This window comes from Coenobita brevimanus, chromosome 93, assembly GCF_032717465.1.
Source record: "Coenobita brevimanus isolate Jiangsu-jjx chromosome 93, ASM3271746v2, whole genome shotgun sequence".
Taxonomy (NCBI): Eukaryota; Metazoa; Arthropoda; class Malacostraca; order Decapoda; family Coenobitidae; genus Coenobita; species Coenobita brevimanus.
This window is the reverse complement of record NC_137046.1, coordinates 13,336,880-13,358,214: the sequence shown is the minus strand read 5'-3', so window position 1 is coordinate 13,358,214 and position 21,335 is coordinate 13,336,880. Positions and strand designations below refer to the sequence as shown.

The 21,335-nt window shown below is 44.7% G+C and overlaps 1 protein-coding gene across 1 annotated transcript in view; it reads right to left on the bottom strand.

The window, feature by feature from the left end:
• LOC145412363 (uncharacterized) overlaps window positions 1-21,335 on the bottom strand; it is a 138,988-nt gene that overhangs the window by 111,387 nt on the left and 6,266 nt on the right. The window contains exons 3-4 of the mRNA XM_080282252.1: window positions 19,222-19,344; window positions 18,805-19,025 (exon numbers count right to left, since the gene is read on the bottom strand). Coding sequence (XP_080138378.1) covers window positions 18,805-19,025; window positions 19,222-19,344 — 344 coding nt within the window. The remainder of the gene's footprint in view (window positions 1-18,804; window positions 19,026-19,221; window positions 19,345-21,335) is intronic.

The window sequence follows — 21,335 nt, the reverse complement described above, 5'->3', positions numbered from 1 at the left end:
CCTTGACACCCTGCTGAGAGGGGTCACCTTGAGGTGGTGGTGGGGCTTAAAGCGTGGCTGGCAGTGCCACCAACTGAAGAGGCATGCCTACCTCTATAGGGTTCAGCACTTGTCAGCCTTGTGGACCAAGCACGCACTCTACAACAGTGGTAGAGGAGGCCTGCTAGTGATGGTTGTCCCTGCCCATATTCCATCTCCATTGAGTTATTCGTCTCCCCTTGTGTCACCCGTGCGTGGCCTGTAATGCTAGGAAACAGGCGTCCTGGATGCTGCACGATGCGCCCTGCAGCCAGCAACATGCCTCTCTGATCCCCGATTCTGGCTAGATGGGAAACCTGGTCATGTCCAACCAAGTCAATCACCTGATCACTTACTGGGTAGGATCAAGTGGGCACTGGGGGGCCTGGTGGCTCCTGTCATCCTGGAGTCATCCTAGTCTGGGTCCCCCTGCGGTTACCTTCACATATTCCATTATTACCTCCGGGGTTGCCAGCAGTGTTATCCCTGACATATGGCCTCCCTTTGTTGGACTCTGGAGGGTGGAGGGGTGGGGAAGCAAAGGTGAACTTTGCTGCACATGGCAACGAAAAATACAAATATTATTGACGCTGCATTTGTTCCCGGACATTCTACAGACTCTTCATTCCTTATTGCCACTCTGGAGCCTTTCCAGGCCCTTGGGGACTATCCTCCTCTGCCTCACTGTTCAGCTGGGGATGAAAGGAGGTCACATTGGGTTGGTTCAGCTCTGAGGGGTCCAGGAGACACAGTGCCAGCGACATAGTCAAAATATCTAGTACTGAAATCCTCTGCTGGTGGTTCAGAGCTGGACATTTATATTATTTTTTTCGATCGTGCCATTGTATCGGCCTGTGGGAGAGAACCAAAAATCTCGTTTTGGGGATGGATGCAACCTTGTTGAGGTATCCTCCCCAGAAGAGAGCTCCCAATTAATGGCTCTGACATCTGTTTCTGGTGCCGATGTTACCTGTATTCCACAAGCTACGTTTAACTGATGTGAGGGTGTCATTTTTTCCCGTGACCTCCTCCAATACTCAGAGGCACGGTTTTTGCAGGTACTGCAATCTTCTGGTGTGTTGACAGTTGAGTGCCTGCAGAAGAAGACAGATAGTTTCTTAACCCCGACTCTGACCTTGATTCTGACACCTGACAAGTTAACTTTGCCTACAACTGTGAAACTGGCTTCACTGTCGCATCCGGTGAACCCACATGTGCCAACCCCAAAGTGATATTTCCACCATCAAGGGTATGAACATGTTAGCTGATTTTACCACTGAGCACAAGCTGGCCTTCCTGGTGTGTGTGTCTCCTGTGGCAGACCATCATAACAGTGACTGTTCAAGACCCCTTAAATGTTATCACTGTGGGGGTCCTCATGCCGTATCTTTTAGAAACCGTCCTCAGTACAGCCTAGAGAGATTTTGTCCATTTCCACATGTCAGAGTGTTTTGTTTCCTGAAGCAAAAAGGAGAATGCAGACATGCTTTTCCAAGCTGCTGTCCTTTCTGGAGTGCTTGTGTGCCATCCTGTGTCTCAGAAGCTGCTTCAACCCATTCCATTGCCCACTGCTTCTTCTGGGGATTTGCTGGATGCTGTACACAGGGTTAATACTGCATGTGAAACTGATGTTCTCCCACCCTCTACTCCCACTGCTTCTGCCCCCACTTCCTTGGCTGTTGCTTTGCTCACTTCTGTGATGGCGGCAGATGTCCACATTGATGTGTTTCCTTGTCCTGCCGGGTCCAGCATACCCGAATTCCATATGTACCTGGAAAATGCCACCGTGGTTCTTCAGAGTCCTCTGAACCTGAACACCGTCCATCTAAGGTCTCTGTTGCAAAACTTTATGACCTGTCTGCTGTTCCTTCTGTCCTGAAGGCTGTGGGGTCTAGCCAGATGGAGGCTGAAGTTGATGGTTCGCCTATAGTCCGGTCCCCACCTGGGGATGGTATAGCACAGACCGTTGGTGCTTCAGTTCTGCCACATACCATATCATCCTCACAGGGTTCTGGTCCTGCGGACTCAGCTTCTACTTCTGGGGCTTCTGGTGGTGATTCTGGTACCCAGGGCAGCCTCCAAGCAACCGAAGCAAACTGTGTTCCAACTCAGGGGAGGAGTGTTGTACAACTTCCTTCTTCCTCGTCCTCACGCTTGCCTTCAGATGTTTGGTATAGAGTGCAGGTTTCTGGTGCTGGGCAGGCTCTTTCTAAGGGCCTTCCTAAGCATCATTCCAAACCTGCTGGCTTGTCAGGAGTTGTACAATCCCGCACCTTAACCTGATCCACCCTCCACTATGGGTTATATCATTCAATGGAATTGTCGGAGTTTACGTGCCAGCTGTGAGGAACTCTTGTCATCTTGATGCACGATTTTCTCCTATATGCATGTGTAACCAGGAGACCATGGTTGGTGATGCTCTTCCAGGGAGGTGCTGCTACCTTCCTTCACCAGGATATTCCATTTACTCATCTGGACATTTTCACCCCCTTTCAGGCTGTTGCTGGTACACAGTTTGCAATCTTTATGTTCCTCCTAGTTCTATAGTCGAAAGGGGTGATCTGGAGGACCTAGTTCGTGCCTTCCTTCTCCCTTTCTGTCACTAGGAGATATGAATGGTCATCATCCACTGTGGGGTGACAGTGAGGCCAACCTTCGGGGTGTTATCCTGGCTTCCTTACTAGAAGTGAGGGAGTTGGCTGTTTTAAACTCCCGAAATGACTTATTTCCATAGCCAAACTGGAGATTTTACTGCTATTAATTTGTCCTTGTGCTCAGCTGATGCAGCTTTAGATTTTAACTGAGACGTGATGCCAGACCTGTATGGAAGTGGCCATTTCCCATTACTTTTTACTGTTGCTCAGGGTGGACCTCAGCCTCGTCATCCTCGCTGGCGTCTGGATAAGGCTGACTGGCCACTTTTCATGGAATTAAGTTCCATTGCTTTTTCTGTCAATGAGTTTGGCTGTCTTACTGAGGCGGGGTCTTATTTCACTGATGTGTTGCACTCAGTGGCCCTGTTAGCTATTCCAAGAACAAGGGGTCAGTTTTCTAAACGTCCTATTCCCTGATGGAACTCTAAATGCAGTTCCACAGTGAAAGCCAAACAAATTGCCTTCTCTCGACTTCGTTGGCACTATGGGGATCCTCGGTGTTTGGTGGCGTATCAGAGGGTGCGAGCTCTTATGAGGTGGGTTTTAAAGGAGGCCAGGCATTCATCCTGGAAGGGTTATGTTTCCTCCATCAGTTCGAGGACTTCCCTCACTCAGGTGTGGAACCAGATAAAGAAAATTTAAGGAAAATTTGCTGTTCCTTCCCCTCCTGTTTCATCTGCAGCAGGTGAATTTGTGGCTGGTCTTTTCGCTGTTGCACAGTTACTTGTTGATCCTTTTCCCAGTGTGTCACAGAAGGATGCAGATACACCTTCGGCTTACCACCATCAGCACCTAGAGTCTTGTGGTGTCAATTTTGCCTCCTGTGGGAAAGAGTCTTAAAATATCTGTTTTTCTATTTCTGAACCCCAGGCAGCTGTGTCACTGTGGCATGATTCCTCTCTGGGCTGGGATGATATGCCTTATGCCTTTTTGCATCACATGTCTGATGAGTCCAGTTTGTTTTTGCTGTTATTGTTTAGTAAGATCTGGTGTACTGGTGAGTTTCTGGCTTGTTGGGGGTGTTGCTGTAGTTATTCCCATCCCCAAGGGAGGTTAGGACCACCTACAGGCGACGAATTATCGGTCCATTTCTCTGACTCCTTATATGTGTAAGGTCTTGGAAAAGATGTCAGTGTTAGGCTTGTGTGGTTTCTGGAGAGAGTTGACATCCTGTCATCCCCTGTGCAGCATAGTTTTCGTAAAATGCGATCTACCCCCGATGCCCTACTGTCCTTGGAATCTTCTGACTGAAAGGAAGGTTTTCTCCACTGACCAACACCAGGTTACAATCTTCTTCGATCTGGAGAAGGCATACAACACTGCCCGGCATCATGGCATTATACTTTCTCTTCATGAGTTTGGTCTTTGTTGGCACTTGCCAATTTTTATTCAGCAGTTTTTATGTATCCATTTTCTACGGGTCCAGGTGGTAGGAGTGCTTTCTAATACTCGTGCACTTGAAGATGGGGTACCACAGGGGAGTATCCTTAGTGTTAATCTCTCTTTGCTGTGACCATCAACAGTGTACTCTGTGTACTTCCTAATGCATATGGATGACCTAATTTTCGTTACTGCATCTAGGGTGTCTCTGATGGAGAGGAAGTTGCAGCTTGCTCTTAATAACTTATCTGTGTGGGCAGAGTCTCATGGTTTCCATTTTTTTCTTTTTTTATTTACAAAGACTGTGGCTATGCATTCTTGTCATCTTCGGGGGTATACCCTGACCCTGACTTCTATCTCTATGGTTGGACAATATCCTGCTAGAAGAGACTAGGTTTCTGGGTCTTCTGTTTTATAGATGACTAACTTTGGTTCCTCATATTCATTTTGTTAGGCAGCTTGTATTAAGCTTTGAGTCTTCTGAGGGTTTTGGCTTATACCGTCAGACCCTCCTCCTCTTGTGTAGGTCGCTTATCCTTCCTAAAGTTGAATATGGGTGTGAGATCTACTCTGCAACAGATGCCCGTCCTAGGTTGTTAGATTCGGTGCGTCATGCTGATGTATGTCTGGGAACTAGGACATTCAGGTCTTCCCCAATTTCGAGTTTGTTAGTGGATGCTGATGCCCTCCTTCTGGATTTGCGCCGCTAGTCGTTGATGATGAGGTGTTGGTATCGTCTTCACTACCTTCTGAACTCAGTCCCTTGTGCCATGGTCTACCAGGATTCCTGATCTTCTGTTTATGACAGTCATCCTAGTTCCTCGAAACCTTTGGTTTACAGGGTCTGCTCTGTTATGTTAGCCCTCTCTGTTTCAAGACTGGCAGTTTGTCCACATTGGAACCCGAGGGTGGGTTTTTGTCAACTCCTTCGTGTGATATTTTGTTGGTCTGTTATTGAAAAAAAAAAAAAAAAAAAGCTCACTTCCCTCTCTGGTGTCCCTCTCTCTCCTTTTAGAACATGCCTCAACTCATGAGGGCTCTGTCCCTTTCTATACTGACGGATTTAAGACTAATACAGGATTAGGCCTTGGTGTCATCTCTTCTTGTAGTTGGGGCGGTAGCCTTCCTGGTATTGCTTCTGTCTATACAGCAGAACTGACTGATTTTATATGCTCTCCAAATCATTTTCACTCTCCCCTAATCTGTTTTTGCAATATGCAGTGATTTGTCTGAACTAGAGTCATCTTAATTCATCCCATCCATAGAGTTAATCAATACTAGAGTGGCTTTTTCTCCTTGGCCATCGTGGCCGTCAGGTGGACTTTTGTTGGATTCCCGTGCATGTTGGTGTGGAGGGCAGCTAAAGCTGCATCTTATCGACAGCCCACTACCAGTTACCTACTTCCTGCTTCAGATATGACACCTTCCTTGAAGTACGCAATTCGTACTTGTTAGCAGCGACAGTAAGATGCTGTTGCTCATAATAAATTAAATGGATGTTTTCAGGGTGGTTGTGCCGAGGGTTCTCCCCTCCATACCTTGGCAGTTGGAGGTGGCTCTTGGCCAGCTTCATACTGGGCACTCGCAGCTTACGCATGGGTTCCTGATGTGTGGTTGGACTCAGCCATATTGTGATGAATCCCCTGTTCCCCTTACTGTCCGTCACTTGCTGGTCAAGTGTCCAGGTCTGGGGCACCTATGTCTGTGATTCCTCGATAGGCCTAAGAGTGAGGATGGTGCCTACTGCCTGTCCTCGATGTTTGGAGGAGCCTTTGGTGATTTTACTGATGTTTTTTTATTTCTACAGGAATCAGGATTCCGACCACTTTTATAGGTAACTGATATTACTGAATAATTCTGTTGGCATTTTAAGTATTTTATTTCTACTAAGGATATTAACTTTGTTTTGAGTATGCACTTCTTTTTTTTTGGGGGAGGGAGGTCGTCTTTTGCCTTGTTGTCCGGCAGAATATGACCCTGGCAATTACACTGCCAGTTTTTATTGTATTTAATAATGTGGTAGGTGGGGGAGCCCATTATCCACCCACTTAGTCTAGTGGTACTCTGTTTTAGGATAGCTCTACATCGAGTGGCAAGCCAAATGATTTTTCTGTAAACCAAAAAAGCTATTACAGTGCTGGGTGGTAACCTTATAACCAACAGACACGTGTTCCCTACGTGACAGCAAGTGGGTTGGCGAAGGGTTAGTGCCCCTCCCCGAAAAACAACTAGCTGAAAATACGAGAAAGAAGCCTCGCACCAGGACTGACCAAAAGATGACAACTAAGGACCAAACAAAGGACATCATATGGATGGTGACGTGGAATGTAAGGGGTGCAAATGATCAGTTGAAAGAGAGAGACAGATTGTTCAGGTGCTTGAGGGTGTGAAAGTGGATGTATGTGGATTAACTGAAACTAAATGGAGAGGAAAGAGTGTGAGAGAATGGGAGTATGGATGGGATATATGTGCAGGAAGAGATGAGAATGACAGGGCAAAAGAAGGAGTGTGTATTGTTGTGAATAAAAGATGGAAGAAGAATATCAGAGAGTATGGAATGTACGAGTGGATGGTGTGGTTGGTCAGTGGGGTGTGCCAGCTGAAGTAGATGGGAATGGTAGTGCTTTGGTGGACATCTGTGCTGGTAAGGGGTTGACAATAGCCAACACCTACTTTCGTCATAAGATGATCCACCGGTATACATGGAGAGTAATGAGGAGGATGGATGGTGAACTTGTTGAACGAAAGGCAATGACAGACTACGTGTGTGTGGATGAGTGAATGAGAAGACAAGTGTTGGATGCAAGGGTGTGGAGAGGGTGGGGGAATGGAGTCTCAGACCATCACTTAGTGATGGCCAAGGTAGAGCTGCAAAGAAAGTGGTTGAGGAGACAAAGGGGAAGACAGGAGGAAGCAGCTGCTGTTAGAAGAGTGGAGAAATTGCAAGATAGTGAGAAAATGACAGAGTATAAGAGCATAGTGGAAGAAAGATTGGGAAAGTATGAGCTAGAGCAGATGGAAGGGGTGGAAGACATATGTAAGATATTCACGGAAGAGATAAGCGCAGCGTGTGAGGCGGTTTGTGGAGTGAGGAGGAGATGCAAGGGTGTGCAAGGGACAGCATGGTGGAATGATGAGGTGAAACGAGCTGTGGAACAAAAGAAGAAGGCATATGGTGAATGGTTAGCGAGTAGAGGTAGGGGAGAAGATGAGAGAGAGAAGAGAGAGGTATATGTGAGCAGAAGAAGGGAGGTTAAGAGACTGGTGAAGGAGAGTAAGAAGAAAGTGGATTAAGAGTTTGGGAGGAATCTGAGTGTGAAATGGAGGGAGAGTAAGAAATTGTTTTGGAAGGAGGTAAATGTCACGAATCAGTTCGCGACATTTTCCTTTTGTGAGAAGCCACGAACTATTAGTGGAAAACTCACTGAGTATCGCTCAGCTAACCGTTTCTCCCTCCATTTCGGAGTATACTTTTCAAATCATTCGTCACCGTTTTCAAAAGTGACCGATTTAATGCACGTCACTAAGTGCTGTACTGAGCGATACTATTGTTTTTTATTGTTCGCCCCTGCTCATTCGACCGTTTAAAAATGCGGCCGAGTGCTCCGCTTTTTTCCCACGACTTGGTCAGTCTTGTGTTTGCTGTGACGGAGAAAGGTTCTGTGCTCAGAAGTGGAGAGGTCAGCTAGCACCCCAAGCTCCATTAGTACAGTTAATCCCAGTACTCCCACCCCCCACTCCTCGGGTGATACATAGTATTCATCGACTAGTATTTCCTTTGTGTATTTCCTAGTTTTAAGAGTTTAGTTAAGGTGTTTTTCCTAGGCGTAAGTATTTAGCTTCTGTGTGAGTGAGCGAGTGCGTCTCATTGATTTGATTTGAAATGTAATGTTAAATTTATTTTTGTAATTAATAAATTTAACAGTTCTATTTCTTGAGCTTAATGTAGAGTAAAATCTTGTTTCATTTCTCCATAATTAAGCTTATTTTCCATACAGCTCCTAGCTTGCATAAACGTTTACTATTCATAACTGGTACTTAGACCAGTCTTGTTGTATTAACTTAAAATCCGTTGTGCCAGGAGTTAATGCATCAGCAAGAACCTGATGTTATTATTATTAGTATTAGTTATTTATTGTCAGGGGTGATGTAACTTTCTCTAGAGGCTAACAGTACAGTAATTCAGCAATTGCGAGTAATTAGTCTCTGCTGTGTACTGTTGAGAAAGTTTATAAATTCTCGTTCTCAGAGAATCGTGCTAAGCCAGCGTAAAGTAATCGTTGCTTGATGTAGCAAGACAACCATTGTCTCTGCTCTTCAATATTATTGAATTATTATCAATTAAAATAACATTTAACCATTTATTTTAAAATTGCTGTGTTATTATAAAAACCCCGTGACAATTGGCGACCTCATTCCAGGATATTAACTCCTAGCTATAAAGCTACTCACAAGATAGTGCTCACTCATTCATATTTAGGTATTTATCATTAAAGTTTATAGGCACAAGTTTACTGGTGGTTACCGTTGATTTAGCAAGTGAATTTTTGCTTTATTAATCAATAGAGTACTTAACTCTAGTTTATTCTTGGTAACGCCAGACGATTTTATTCGCTCCTGGGAAGTCGCCGTACCCATTGTGTTTATTATTGACAACAGTCTTCCCAGTCATTTACATTTTTGATTTATTCTTTGCCAGTTAACTGGATAAGACTGGTCACCACTAGCTTGTGTCTGTACTCTTTACTTGTGTTTATTAGCATTCGTTTGCGAAGCAGCAATCAGTACTGAGTCGCTAGTTATTTAGATTGAGTTAGCGACATGGCTACCACCATATTTTTACAGGAAGCCAAAGATATGGGTCTTACAGACCCAACTGAAATTAAAGAATACATACTCTCACGGCATAATCAGGAGCAGCAGCGTGAAGAATGATGCCCGTGAAGCGTAGATTCAGCGCGAATACGAGCGAGAACAGCGCGAACAACGTGAAAGAGAGCGTGCATATGAACAAGAGCAGCGTGAGAAAGAGCGCGAATATGAGCGTGAACAGCGCGAATACGAGCGTGAACAACGAGACAGAGAACGAGAGCATGAACGTGCCGAGCGAGAAGCACGTGAAAAACACGAATATGAAATGATGAAGCTCAAGCGAGATTCCTTGGCTTCAGACACGTCTGGTGTAGTTGGTCCAAGCTCCACGAGCGTTCTCCCTGCACATGTCCTGGCGACCCCACGCATCAAGCTTCCCCCATACAAAGATGGCGAGCGAATCGAGCCATACATAGCTCGATTTGAAGACATGGCTCAGCTTTACCAGCTCGATGATGCAGCTAAGCGGCTTCAGTTTCTTAGCCTGTTTGAGGGCCCTGCCCTCGATATTCTCCACGGAATTCGTGGAGACAATCTCACGTATGAAGTGATGAAAGCTGCACTCGTTAAGGCGTATGGTCTCACAGTAGACGACGCCAAAGCTCAGTTCATGCGAGCTCGTCTCCAAGACAAGGAGACAGCTGTTCAGTTCCTCGACCGTCTCACTGCTTACCTAGGTGAGTGGATGGAGAAAGATGAAACTCCTTCCACGCGTGAGGGGATAATTGACCTTATGCTGCGTACACAGCTAGAGAGGTCGTGGCCTGCTGAGCTCATAGCACAGCTTAAGATCTGCCAGGTGAAAGATGCCAGCCAAATGGTAGAGAAGGCTGACGCATTCTTTACTGCATACGGGTATCAAGCTCATAAGCAAAACACCTGGAGCAGAAAAGATACTGCCAAGTCTGGGAAGCCGTCTCAGACTGAATCCCAGCACCAAGGCCGTTCTCAGAGTAATGGTCAAGGTCCAAAACCGCAGTGGAAGGACCAGGGGCAAAACACTCAGAAACCTGAGTGGAAGAGGTACAACAAGTACCCTAACCAGCAGCAGTATCAGCCACGCAACCGACCGACGGGACAAACTTTTTCACCACCAGCTCAAAAGAGGCAGGAAGCGAATGCAGCCTTCATTCCTCAGCAGCAGCACGGTGGTCACGTCCCTACCAGTGTGGGTACTTCCCCACAGTTCACTAGTCCCACAGTGACAGTGAACCCCCCTCCACAGATGGCCAATGTTCCATCTTCCCAATATAACCCTCAAGGCACAATGTTTGCCACATCAATTCAGCAGCCTCATGAGTGGCTAGCTGCTTCCTCCACAGGCCCTCCCACAGGTGACAGTACCTTCCTTGTTCAGCCAGGGTTTGTGGGAGGCATTCCTGTGAAGGTCCTGAGAGACAATGGTTCCTCAGGTTGCTCTGTCAAGCAGAGTTTAGTTCGGCCTGAGCAGTATACAGGTCGACAGATCCATGCAAGCCTTATTGATGGATCAGTGAGATTGTTCCCTGAGGCATGTATCCAGGTGGCATCTCCATTTTATACTGGTATGACACTTGCAGTTGTCATGCCAGAACCTTTATTTGAACTCATCATTGGAAATATTCAAGGAGTCAAGGATAGTTGCTCCAATGATGATGCTACTCAGACTTCGGCTGCTGCGGTAACACGAGCCATGGCTGAGACTCCAGACTGTGTCACCCCAGTGATCATTGAATCGCCGCAAGATCTGATGTGTAGTCAACTTGTTGTACAAGAACAACATTCTGACCCGACACTTGCTGCCGTGCGGAACAAACAAAAGGGTCGAGTGATTAAGTATTCACGGGGAGGTCGAGCCAAGTTCCTTCGTAAACAAGGACGGCTCTACCGTGAGTCACGAACACCCGAGGGCGAGGTTCGACTGCAGTTTGTCGTTCCCGCCAAGTACCGCCTAGCAGTGTTACAATGGGGTCATTGTTCAGCCTCAGGAGGTCACATGGGCAAAAGGAAGACCCAGGGCCGTATCCGAGCTGACTTTTTCTGGCCAGGGATGGGACGGGACATAAATAGTTTTGTCCGTTCCTGCAGTATGTGTCAAAGTAACACCACTAATCAGGGACATGTCCTTCCTGTGCCATTTGAAACCACACCTGTAATCTCTGAGTCAGTTGAGAGACAGGGTAGTGGTAATGTGGGTGTAGACCTGATGTCTCACCTACTAACTGCTTACTAACTAGCAACTGTTGTATGTTGGGTTCCGTAAATAGGCATCCTAAGCGATTTGAGTAATCCAAGGACCAGCCTGGTTCCCAGTTAAAAGTGTAGACCTGATGTCTCGCCTACTAACTAGCAACTGTTGTATGTTGGGTGCCGTAAATAGGCATCCTAAGCGATTTGAGTAATCCAAGGACCAGCCTGGTTCCCAGTTAAAAGTGTAGACCAGACGTCTCACTCGTTGGCCCTACAGGACACAGTATATCCAGGGCTTGTACATACATGTATACCATAAGTTAAGGGGGAAGTTTGAGAACCTTGCAGAGACAGTCCGAGGCTGTGTATGAATTACCTTGTGGAATGTCTCGAGCTGTGGGCCTCTCTGAGGATTCCCGGAGAATGCACATTACCCACATGAGTGTTCACACCCACGGTGGGTGTTAAAACGTGACCTGCCCGAGATTGCGTAGCGATTTTCAGCTTCCTGTATTACTCGTAAGTGTAGAGTTAGGTTAACCAGTAAACCGCCCGTTCTAAGCAATTTGTGAATTCAAGAACTGGCACGTTTCCTGGTTAATAATGTTAGGTTAACTAGTAAACTGCCCGTTCTAAGAGATTTGAGTAATTCAAGAATTGGCACATTTCCTAGTTAATAAGCGTTAACCAGTAAGCTATAAGGGTTCTAAGCAATTTGTGAATTCAAGAATTACGTTTCCTGGTTAATAATGACATAAGTACTGATTGCTAGGCAGAGAGAGAGAGAGAGAGAGAGAGAGAGAGAGACAGAAATAACAGTTTTGATGCTCCACCTTAATTCCTTTCGCAGGTGTAGCTGGTGGGTGCAGCATTGCCGTGCAGATCAGCTGGCCGTTCCTGTTGCATGCTGCCGCCCCTTCTCTTCTGCTTCGTCATCATTATTTTACTATAAATTTGTATTACTGTGTCATTTTACACGTAGGTACAGTTACACTACAACTGTCACACCTACACCGTGTATTACATACACTACACTACATAACAATTAGTTGTTAATGTAAATGTAGCGAACTTTCGCTCAGTTTGACCTGAGTACAGGATTTTCACAGTCGTCACGGAGTTTTTCCCTCAAGCTTGTTTCTATTAACGTAAATACGAGGTTTTTTTCGCTCACTGGCGACTGCGACTTTCTCCTGTAGCAGGATAGCACACACACCACAGTGTGAATCTTGTGCGAATGACTTAGGATGTGTACATATATATATATATCCACAAATTTTTTCCCATAAGGAAAAAATTTAACTTTGTAAGGGCGTAATGTCACGAATCAGTTCGCGACATTTTCCTTTTGTGAGAAGCCACGAACTATTAGTGGAAAACTCACTGGGTATCGCTCAGCTAACTGTTTCTCCCTCCATTTCGGAGTATACTTTTCAAATCATTCGTCACCGTTTTCAAAAGTGACCGATTTAATGCACGTCACTAAGTGCTGTACTGAGCGATACTATTGTTTTTTATTGTTCGCCCCTGCTCATTCGACCGTTAAAAAAATGCGGCCGAGTGCTCCGCTTTGTTCCCACGACTTGGTCAGTCTTGTGTTTGCTGTGACGGAGAAAGGTTCTGCGCTCAGAAGTGGAGAGGTCAGCTAGCACCCCAAGCTCCATTAGTACAGTTAATCCCAGTACTCCCACCCCCCACTCCTCGGGTGATACATAGTATTCATCGACTGGTATTTCCTTTGTGTATTTCCTAGTTTTAAGAGTTTAGTTAAGGTGTTTTTCCTAGGCGTAAGTATTTAGCTTCTGTGTGAGTGAGCGAGTGCGTCTCATTGATTTGATTTGAAATGAAATGTTAAATTTATTTTTGTAATTAATAAATTTAACAGTTCTATTTCTTGAGCTTAATGTAGAGTAAAATCTTGTTTCATTTCTCCATAATTAAGCTTATTTTCCATACAGCTCCTAGCTTGCATAAACGTTTACTATTCATAACTGGTACTTAGACCAGTCTTGTTGTATTAACTTAAAATCCGTTGTGCCAGGAGTTAATGCATCAGCAAGAACCTGATGTTATTATTATTAGTATTAGTTATTTATTGTCAGGGGTGATGTAACTTTCTCTAGAGGCTAACAGTACAGTAATTCAGCAATTGCGAGTAATTAGTCTCTGCTGTGTACTGTTGAGAAAGTTTATAAATTCTCGTTCTCAGAGAATCGTGCTAAGCCAGCGTAAAGTAATCGTTGCTTGATGTAGCAAGACAACCATTGTCTCTGCTCTTCAATATTATTGAATTATTATCAATTAAAATAACATTTAACCATTTATTAAAAAATTGCTGTGTTATTATAAAAACCCCGTGACAGTAAAGAAAATAAGGCAGTGTGAAAGGGGAAATAGTAGGGGAGTGAAAGATAGGAATAATAGATTGTTGGTGGAGAAGAGAGAGAAATTGAGGAGATGGAAGGAGCACTTTGAGGATTTGTTGAATGTAGAGAGTGAGAGCAGTGTGAGTATAAGTGGTTGGGGAATGGCTGGGAGAAGAAGAGATGAGAGGAGGGAGGAAGAGATCAGTAGGTTGGAAGTAGTGGAAGCGATGAAGAAGATTAAGCTGGGAAAGGCCCCAGGAATTGATGGAGTGTGTGGTGAAATGCTGAGGTATGGGGGTGAGATTGTTGTGGAGTGGATATGGAAGTTGTGTAGATTGGCTTGGGAAGAGGGAAGGATTCCAGAGGACTGAAAATCAGGTATAATTGTTCCTCTGTACAAAGGAAAAGGGGAGAGAGAAGTATGTGGTAACCATAGGGGTATTTGCCTTCTTAGTGTGACTGGTAAAATATATGGTAGAATACTCATTGACAGGGTTAGGCATATGACGGAGGAGCTAGTTGGAGAAGAACAAGGGGGATTTAGGAAGGGAAAAGGGTGTGTAGATCAGATATTTGATCTAAGATGTTTAGTGGAGACGTATCTAGAGAAGGGAAGGAAAGTGTATGCTGCCTTCATGGACTTGGAGAAAGCTTATGACAGAATAGATAGGCAAGGTATGTGGAAGGTATTAAGAATATATGGAGTGGAGGGGAAATTGTTGAGTGCTGTGAAGAGTATGTACGAGGGAGCTAGGGCTACGGTGCGAGTGGATGGTGAGTTGAGTGAGTTCTTTGATCTCAATGTGGGACTGAAACAGGGGTGTGTGATGTCTCCATGGCTGTTTAATATATATATGGATGGGGTTGTAAAGGAGGTGCAAGGTAGGGCAGTGGATGTGGGGCTGGCCCTAATGAATGAGGGTGAGATTTGGAAGCTTCCGGTGTTGCTGTTTGCTGATGATACAGTATTGTTGAGTGACGATGAATGGGAGTTGCAAGGTTTGGTGAATGAATTTGGGACAGTGTGTAGGAGGAGGAAGCTGAAAGTTAATGTAAACAAAAGTAAAGTTATGGTGTTTGAGAGGAATGAAGTCACAGAGTGTGCAGTGAGGTTGGATGGTGAGGATATGGAGAATGTGAGTGCATTCAAGTACTTGGGTAGTGTGATGAGTAAGGATGGAACTTTGGGGGATGAAGTACGTGAAAGGGTACAGCAGGGAAGAAAGGTTGTTGGTACACTGAAAGCAGTGATGAGAAATAGGGAGGTGAGTATGGAAGTTAAGAAGTCACTGCATGATGGTGTTGTGATCCCTACCCTGACGTATGGAAGTGAGGCGTGGACCTTGCAAGAGGGGAACAAGTCAAGAGTGAGAGCAGTGGAAATGAGTTACTTGAGAGGAGCATGTGGAGTGACGTGGAGGGACAGGTTGACGAATGAAGAAGTGAAGGAACGTTGTGGGGTAGATGTGGATGTGGTTGAGAAGATTAGGAGAAATACACTGAGGTGGTTTGGACATGTGGAGAGAATGGAGAATGAAACACTGGCTAAGAGGGTGTATGTAGGTGAGGTGGAGGGAGTGAGAGGGAGGGGTAGGCCGAGGATGAGGTGGAGGGATGGAGTTGAGAGGTATATGAGGGAGGGGGGGTGAGTTGGGGGGAGGGTAGTCAAATGGTGGGTGACATAGTGACTTGGAGGCGTTTTGTCTGCGGCCACCCTTTGCGGGATTAGGGCGTCGGGCTATAGATAGATAGATAGATAGATGGATCAGTTGGCTCAAGGATTGTGTGGGTAAGATTGAAAGTTGGACTGCAAATGTGGGTGATTGTGTGCGTGTATGCACCAACGCAAGATCATGCAGGCAGAGCGAGAGAAGAGTTCTGGACAAATGTGGAAGTGTGCATGGAAAAGTTTGAAAGGAATGAGAGAGTGTTTTTTATTGGTGATATGAATGGTAAAGTAGGGAATGTGAAAGTGGATGGAGTAGTTGGTGAGCGGAGTGTGTCTGCTGAGATAGATGAATGGCAGTGCTTTAGTGGACATTTGTGCCGGGAGAGGGTTGGTGATAGCCAGTACCCTTTTCAGGCACAAAATGATCCACAGGTATGCATTGCAAGTGATGACAAGGGTGGGTGGTGAACTGGATGAAAGGATGCGAAGGTGTGTAATGGATGCAAGAGCATATAGAGGTTGGGGGAGTGGACTTTCTGACCACCACTTGGTGGTGGTCAGAATCAAGGTCCAAGTAAAATGGAGAAATAGAAAAAGGGAAGGAGGAGAGGAAGGAGTAGATCCAAGGAGAGTGGAATGGTTACAAGAGGATGAGAAAAAGGCAGAATATAAGAGAGAAGTGGAGGAACGATTGGATAATTATGGATTGGAGCAGATGGGGGACGTGGAAGGTGTGTGCAAAATATTCACAGAAGAAATATATGCAGCATGTGAAGTGGTGTGTGGAGTGAAGAGAAGACAAAAGGGGGTGCAAGGAACAGCGTGGTGGAATGAAGAGGTGAGACAGGCTGTGGCACAAAAGATAAAAGCATATAATGAATGGATGAGAAATAGGGGCGTGGAAGAAGTTAAGAGAAGGAAGAAAGAGTTATATGGAGAAAGGAAGAGAGAGATGAAAAGATTAGTAAGAGAGTAAGAAGAGAGTGGATGAGGAATTTGGAAGGAATTTAAGTGTAAAGTGGAGGGACTGTGAGAAAATGTTCTGGAAAGAGGTAAAGAGACTTAGACAGGGTGGCAATGAAGTTAGTTGGCGAGTGAAAAATAAAAATGGTACAGTAGATTACTAGTGGAGAAGGGAGAAAAAGTGCGCTGATGGAGAGAACACTTTAAGGAACTGTTGAACATAGAGAATGAAAGTCATGCGAGTATTAGTGGCTGGGGAATGGCTGAGAGAAGGAGGGAGGTGAGAAGACAGGAAGAAATCAGTAGGATGGAAGTTGTGGAAGCAACGAAGAAAGTCAAAATGGGGAAAGCCCCAGGAGTTGATGGAGTGTGTGGTGATATGCTGACGCATGGGGGAGAGACAGTAGTAGAATGGATGTGGAAGATGTGCAGAGTGGCCTGGGAGGAAGGTAAAACCCCAGAGGATTGGAAGTCAGGTATAATTATTCCCTTGTACAAAGGGAAAGGAGAAAAAAAAGTGTGTGGTATTCATACGGGCATTTGTCTTCATAGTGTAATAAGAAAAGTATATGGTACGATACTTATTGACAAAATTAGGGAAATAACAGAGGAATTAGTTGGAGAAGAACAGGGAGGTGTTAGGAAGGGAAGATGTGTAGATCAGAAATTCATGCTTAGATCTTTCGTGGAAAAGTTTCTAGAGAAGGGAAAGAAATTGTATGCGGCTTTCATAGATTTGGAGAAAGCATATGACAGGGTGGATAGACAAGGACTGTGGAAAGTATGAAGAATATATGGAGTAGATGGGAAATTGCTGAATGCTGTGAAGAGTATGTATGAGGGTGCTAAGGCTGCAGTGCGTATGGATAGTGAACTGAGTGATTTTTATCTATTTGAAGGTTGGGTTGAAACAGGGATGTGTCATGTCTTCATGGTTGTTTAGTTTGTACATGAATGGGGTTATAAAAGAGATACAACGTAGGGCAATGGATGTTTGAGCGGCCCTAATGAGAGAGGGCAGTGTTTGCAAACTCCCTGTACTGTTGTTTGCAGATGATACTGTGTTGTTAACAGAAGACAAGGGGGAGCTACAAGGCTTGGTGGATGAGTTTGGGAGAGTGTGTAAGAAACGGAATCTAAAGGTGAATGTAGGGAAGAGTAAAGTTATGGTCTTCGAGAGAAGTGAGGTCAGTGAATGTACAGTGAGGCTGGATCATGAGGAAATGGAAAATGTGAGTACGTTTAAGTACTTGGGTAGTGTGATGAGTAAGGATGGAAGTTTGGAGGGTGAAGTGCTTGAAAGGGTACAGCAAGGAAGAAAGGTTGCTGGTTTCTTAAAAGCAGTGATAAGAACCGGAAGTGAGCATGGATGTGAAAAAGTTACTACATGACAGTATTGTGATACCAACTCTTACGTTTGGAAGTGAAGCTTGGACGTTGTTGGAGGGAAACAAGTCAAGAGTGAGAGCTGTGGAAATGAGTTGTTTGAGAGGAGCATGTGGAGTCACATGGAGAGACAGACTGACAAATAAGGATGTGAAGGAGTGTTGTGGTGTGGATGTGGATGTGATAGGAAGCGTTACGAGAAACACACTGAGGTGGTTTGGCCATGTGGAGAGGATGGAGAGTGAGAGATGGCGAGGAGAGTGTATGTGAGTGAGGTGGTGGGGGAAAGGCCGAGGATGAGATGGAGGGATGGGCTGGAGAGGTATATGGGAGAGGGGGGTGTGAGCTGGGGGCAGGGCAGTGAAATGGCGGGGGACAGTCGACAATGAGGCGATTTGTTTGTGGCCACCTCGTATTGGAGTAAGGCGTCTGGGAATAGATAGATAGATAGAATAACCAATCAGTACAATCTTGACACCTTCCCTTCTCTCCTCCCTCCCCTTTGTTGTATCCCTTACTTCTGCCTACAACTATCTTCCGCGTGCAAAATATTCCTTTTTTTTACAACAACATTACCTGCTTCTGACATCTCTACCCTTTTCCTTTATCCATAGTATTCCTACTTCCGAACACTTCTTCCTAATACTTGTCATCTACCATACATGAAGTAAACACTCAAAACATATTTATGACTGAGATTATTACGTTCACAATCTTACCGTTCTTCCCCAGAACATCGATATGAGCTACACAGTAAAAACGTTAAACCATGAACCACAAACTATGTCTTATAACTTCAGCTTTAGCGCTGAAAATGTTTGAGCAAAGTCAGTGATAACAATCCTGTGTGTCCGAGTCCCTCAAGAATCTCTCTGCACTAATGCTATTAATTTGTCAGTAATAATACCATCCCACCTGCTGCACAGTGTTTTTAATTCTAATGCTGTCTTAAGTTATCCAGTCACATAATCTGAGTATTAGCTATTTACAGTACTATTCCAAGCAGCTCAATCCATTATTATGTTACCAGATCAAAAGACTCGGAACATCCAGGCTGTCAGGGACGAATTTCTACCTACAACTTTACCTGTGGCATTCTGACAGGTGTCCCCAGGGAGATCAAATGACAAACACCAGACTTCATACCCCTTACAGAATTGAGAAATTAGGTAGATGTGAAGACTATGATAATCTGAAGCATGATTGACGTATAACAGTTGATTAAGCCTACGATCAAGCAAGTACTACCAGTCTCCAAGAGCTCATAGTACCAGCTCACAACTTATAATCGACTTAATTTCACAACCCGTGAAACATCAAACGTTACCTGAGGATTGATGTGTTGTCATTGAGGAGCAACATTGAGTTAGTAATGGCAAGAGTGTTGCGGAGGTGGTATAGGCGGCGCAGTGGAAGGCGAGTGAGGATGAGCAGCCTCGTTGACCACACAAAGAGGCGGCCCTTGACGGACCACTCTGCGAAAGCGGCAAGGAAGGCTGGATCATCGCTTACCACCACCACCGTCACGAACCATGACACAAGCTGTAGCTGTTGAGTACACTGGGATGGAGGTTAAATGATACTGATCTACATGCATCAGCAGTGCTGTTACAGTAACTTACACATATCAGTAGTACAGTGACAATAACCAACTCTCCTTAGCAGTGCTGTGACGGTGACTTACCTACATCAGCAGTCTTGTGATAGATATCTATCCACATCATCAGTAATGTGAGTGACCTACCTTGCGACACTGGCTGACCACCCAGGAGAGCTGTGCCTGTGTCACATTATTGTCCCCTCTGTCTGTTGCCACATGGAACACCCCGACACCATTTGGGGCTGCCACCTCACCCACGCCATTGAACTGGTGGCACAAAAAATGTTTGCAAGGGAAAGTTAGGATGCTGCCAACTCGTGTAAATACTCGTACTTACAAACGTTTTAAAAAATATAATATAAACATAACAGAAGCTGACATGTAGTATGCCGGCTGCCCCATATTGGACAGCTTCTTTTCGAAGGTAGGACCTAGCTTCAAGAAAGGGGCAGAATTAGCATAAAGGAAGGCTACCTCCACCCACTAAACCCTCAAGCTAATGATATTATGACAAAAATGAGACGGCACACAATTCAGCACTGAAAAATAATTTGTGGAATTTGTTACTGGAAAGTCTGAAGGTATTACCTACTACGGTTCTATGCTGAACCTGGAAAAAAATGTGAATTCTTTTCTGGGAACTTTTTTTTTTTACACTGGAAAAGGACACATGATTGATCAGTACTTTTAGTCGTTAGCCCATCTAGCCTACACTCGAAACTCTCCATCAAATTAGCAACAGTTACGTCGCTAGCTAATCAGCTACAGTCACCCATGATATTTCCGAGCCAATTCCTTCTCATTCTCAACTTAGAATATTTGTGATCAGAATCCATTGTGCGCGTTCTTTCCTGCCTGTATCTGTGTCTCTGTGAGTCCATATTTATTAGGTCCACTGTAAGACTGAGCCATCTCGTCAAAGGGAGAATGATAACCAGAATTAACAACTCAGCAGGCTGGCGAAGTACACATGGGGAAGGCATGTCTTACGTAAGAGTGATTCATGTAAAAGCTGAAATGTTGCAATAGTTTTGCCTTTGTGTGACAGAGGGAACCGACAGGGTAGGAACATATGCAAACATTAATAAACCGAAAATTATCAGCACCCACTGTAAATGTTGCCATGGACTGGGCTCCAACTCTAGGTGCAGCTCGAGGCACTCACATCGCAAGAAGACTACGCTACGTATCGATCCATATCAGCTTTCTTTGCTGCCTACGAATTCTTAAAATTTTACAAATATCCCCTGTATCAAATCCCATAACTTATTTGAACACTTTGGTCAAATCTCACTGACTGCCTTTCAGGTGAGTGTATATTTAAAGCTCCTTGTCTGCACTGAAGGTTCCATATGTTTAGGGATATATATATATATATATATATATATATATATATATATATATATATATATATACATAGAGAGAGAGAGAGAGAGAGAGAGAGAGATAAAGTATAGATAGATAGATAGATACAGTATATAGATAGACAGATAGACAGATATAGATAGATAGATAGACAGATACAGTATGGATAGATAGATAGATACAGTATATATATATATATATATATATATATATATATATATATATATATATATATATGGGAGCCCCTGTGGTACAGTGGTAGAGTATTTCGTACACGGGTGAACCAGGGTTCGCACCCCGCCAGGGTAATAAACTTTGGAAGTGTTCACTCGGCCACGTACTGATTAGGCGGACACAAGGGGTGCTATGGTTGAACTAGTATCGCTTACTATAAAGTATGCTTGCACCCAGTCGGCTTGCGTGGGCCGATTACACTTGGTTCACAGACTACACACACATCCAAAGCCACTCCAACACTACAATTACACTTACAAGCACTTCTCACCCCACATACAATCTCTACCAGACAGCCTAAGCCACTTGGTAGAGATACATTGACTGTATTGTCCCGACTTCGGTCGGGATAGGCCGGTCCTTCAGTGGATACTCAAACGGCTGATGATGATGATGATGCTATATATATATGAGCCATGTTGTTTGTTTGCTTCTTTGTCGTTCATCACTCCCAAAGCAAGGCCAGAGACCCCCAGACCCACATATATTCTGATTCAGGGTGACCCAAGTATGGTTTTAGGGTGGTTAAAATCAGATCTGGGTAATTTGAGGTCACGGGTAGTGTTTGCCTTTTTGGCTCGGGCAACGCCGGCTACCCTTGCAGCCCAGTTTTTGACACAGAGACTCACATGACCTCCAGTTCGGACATAGACTGTGTG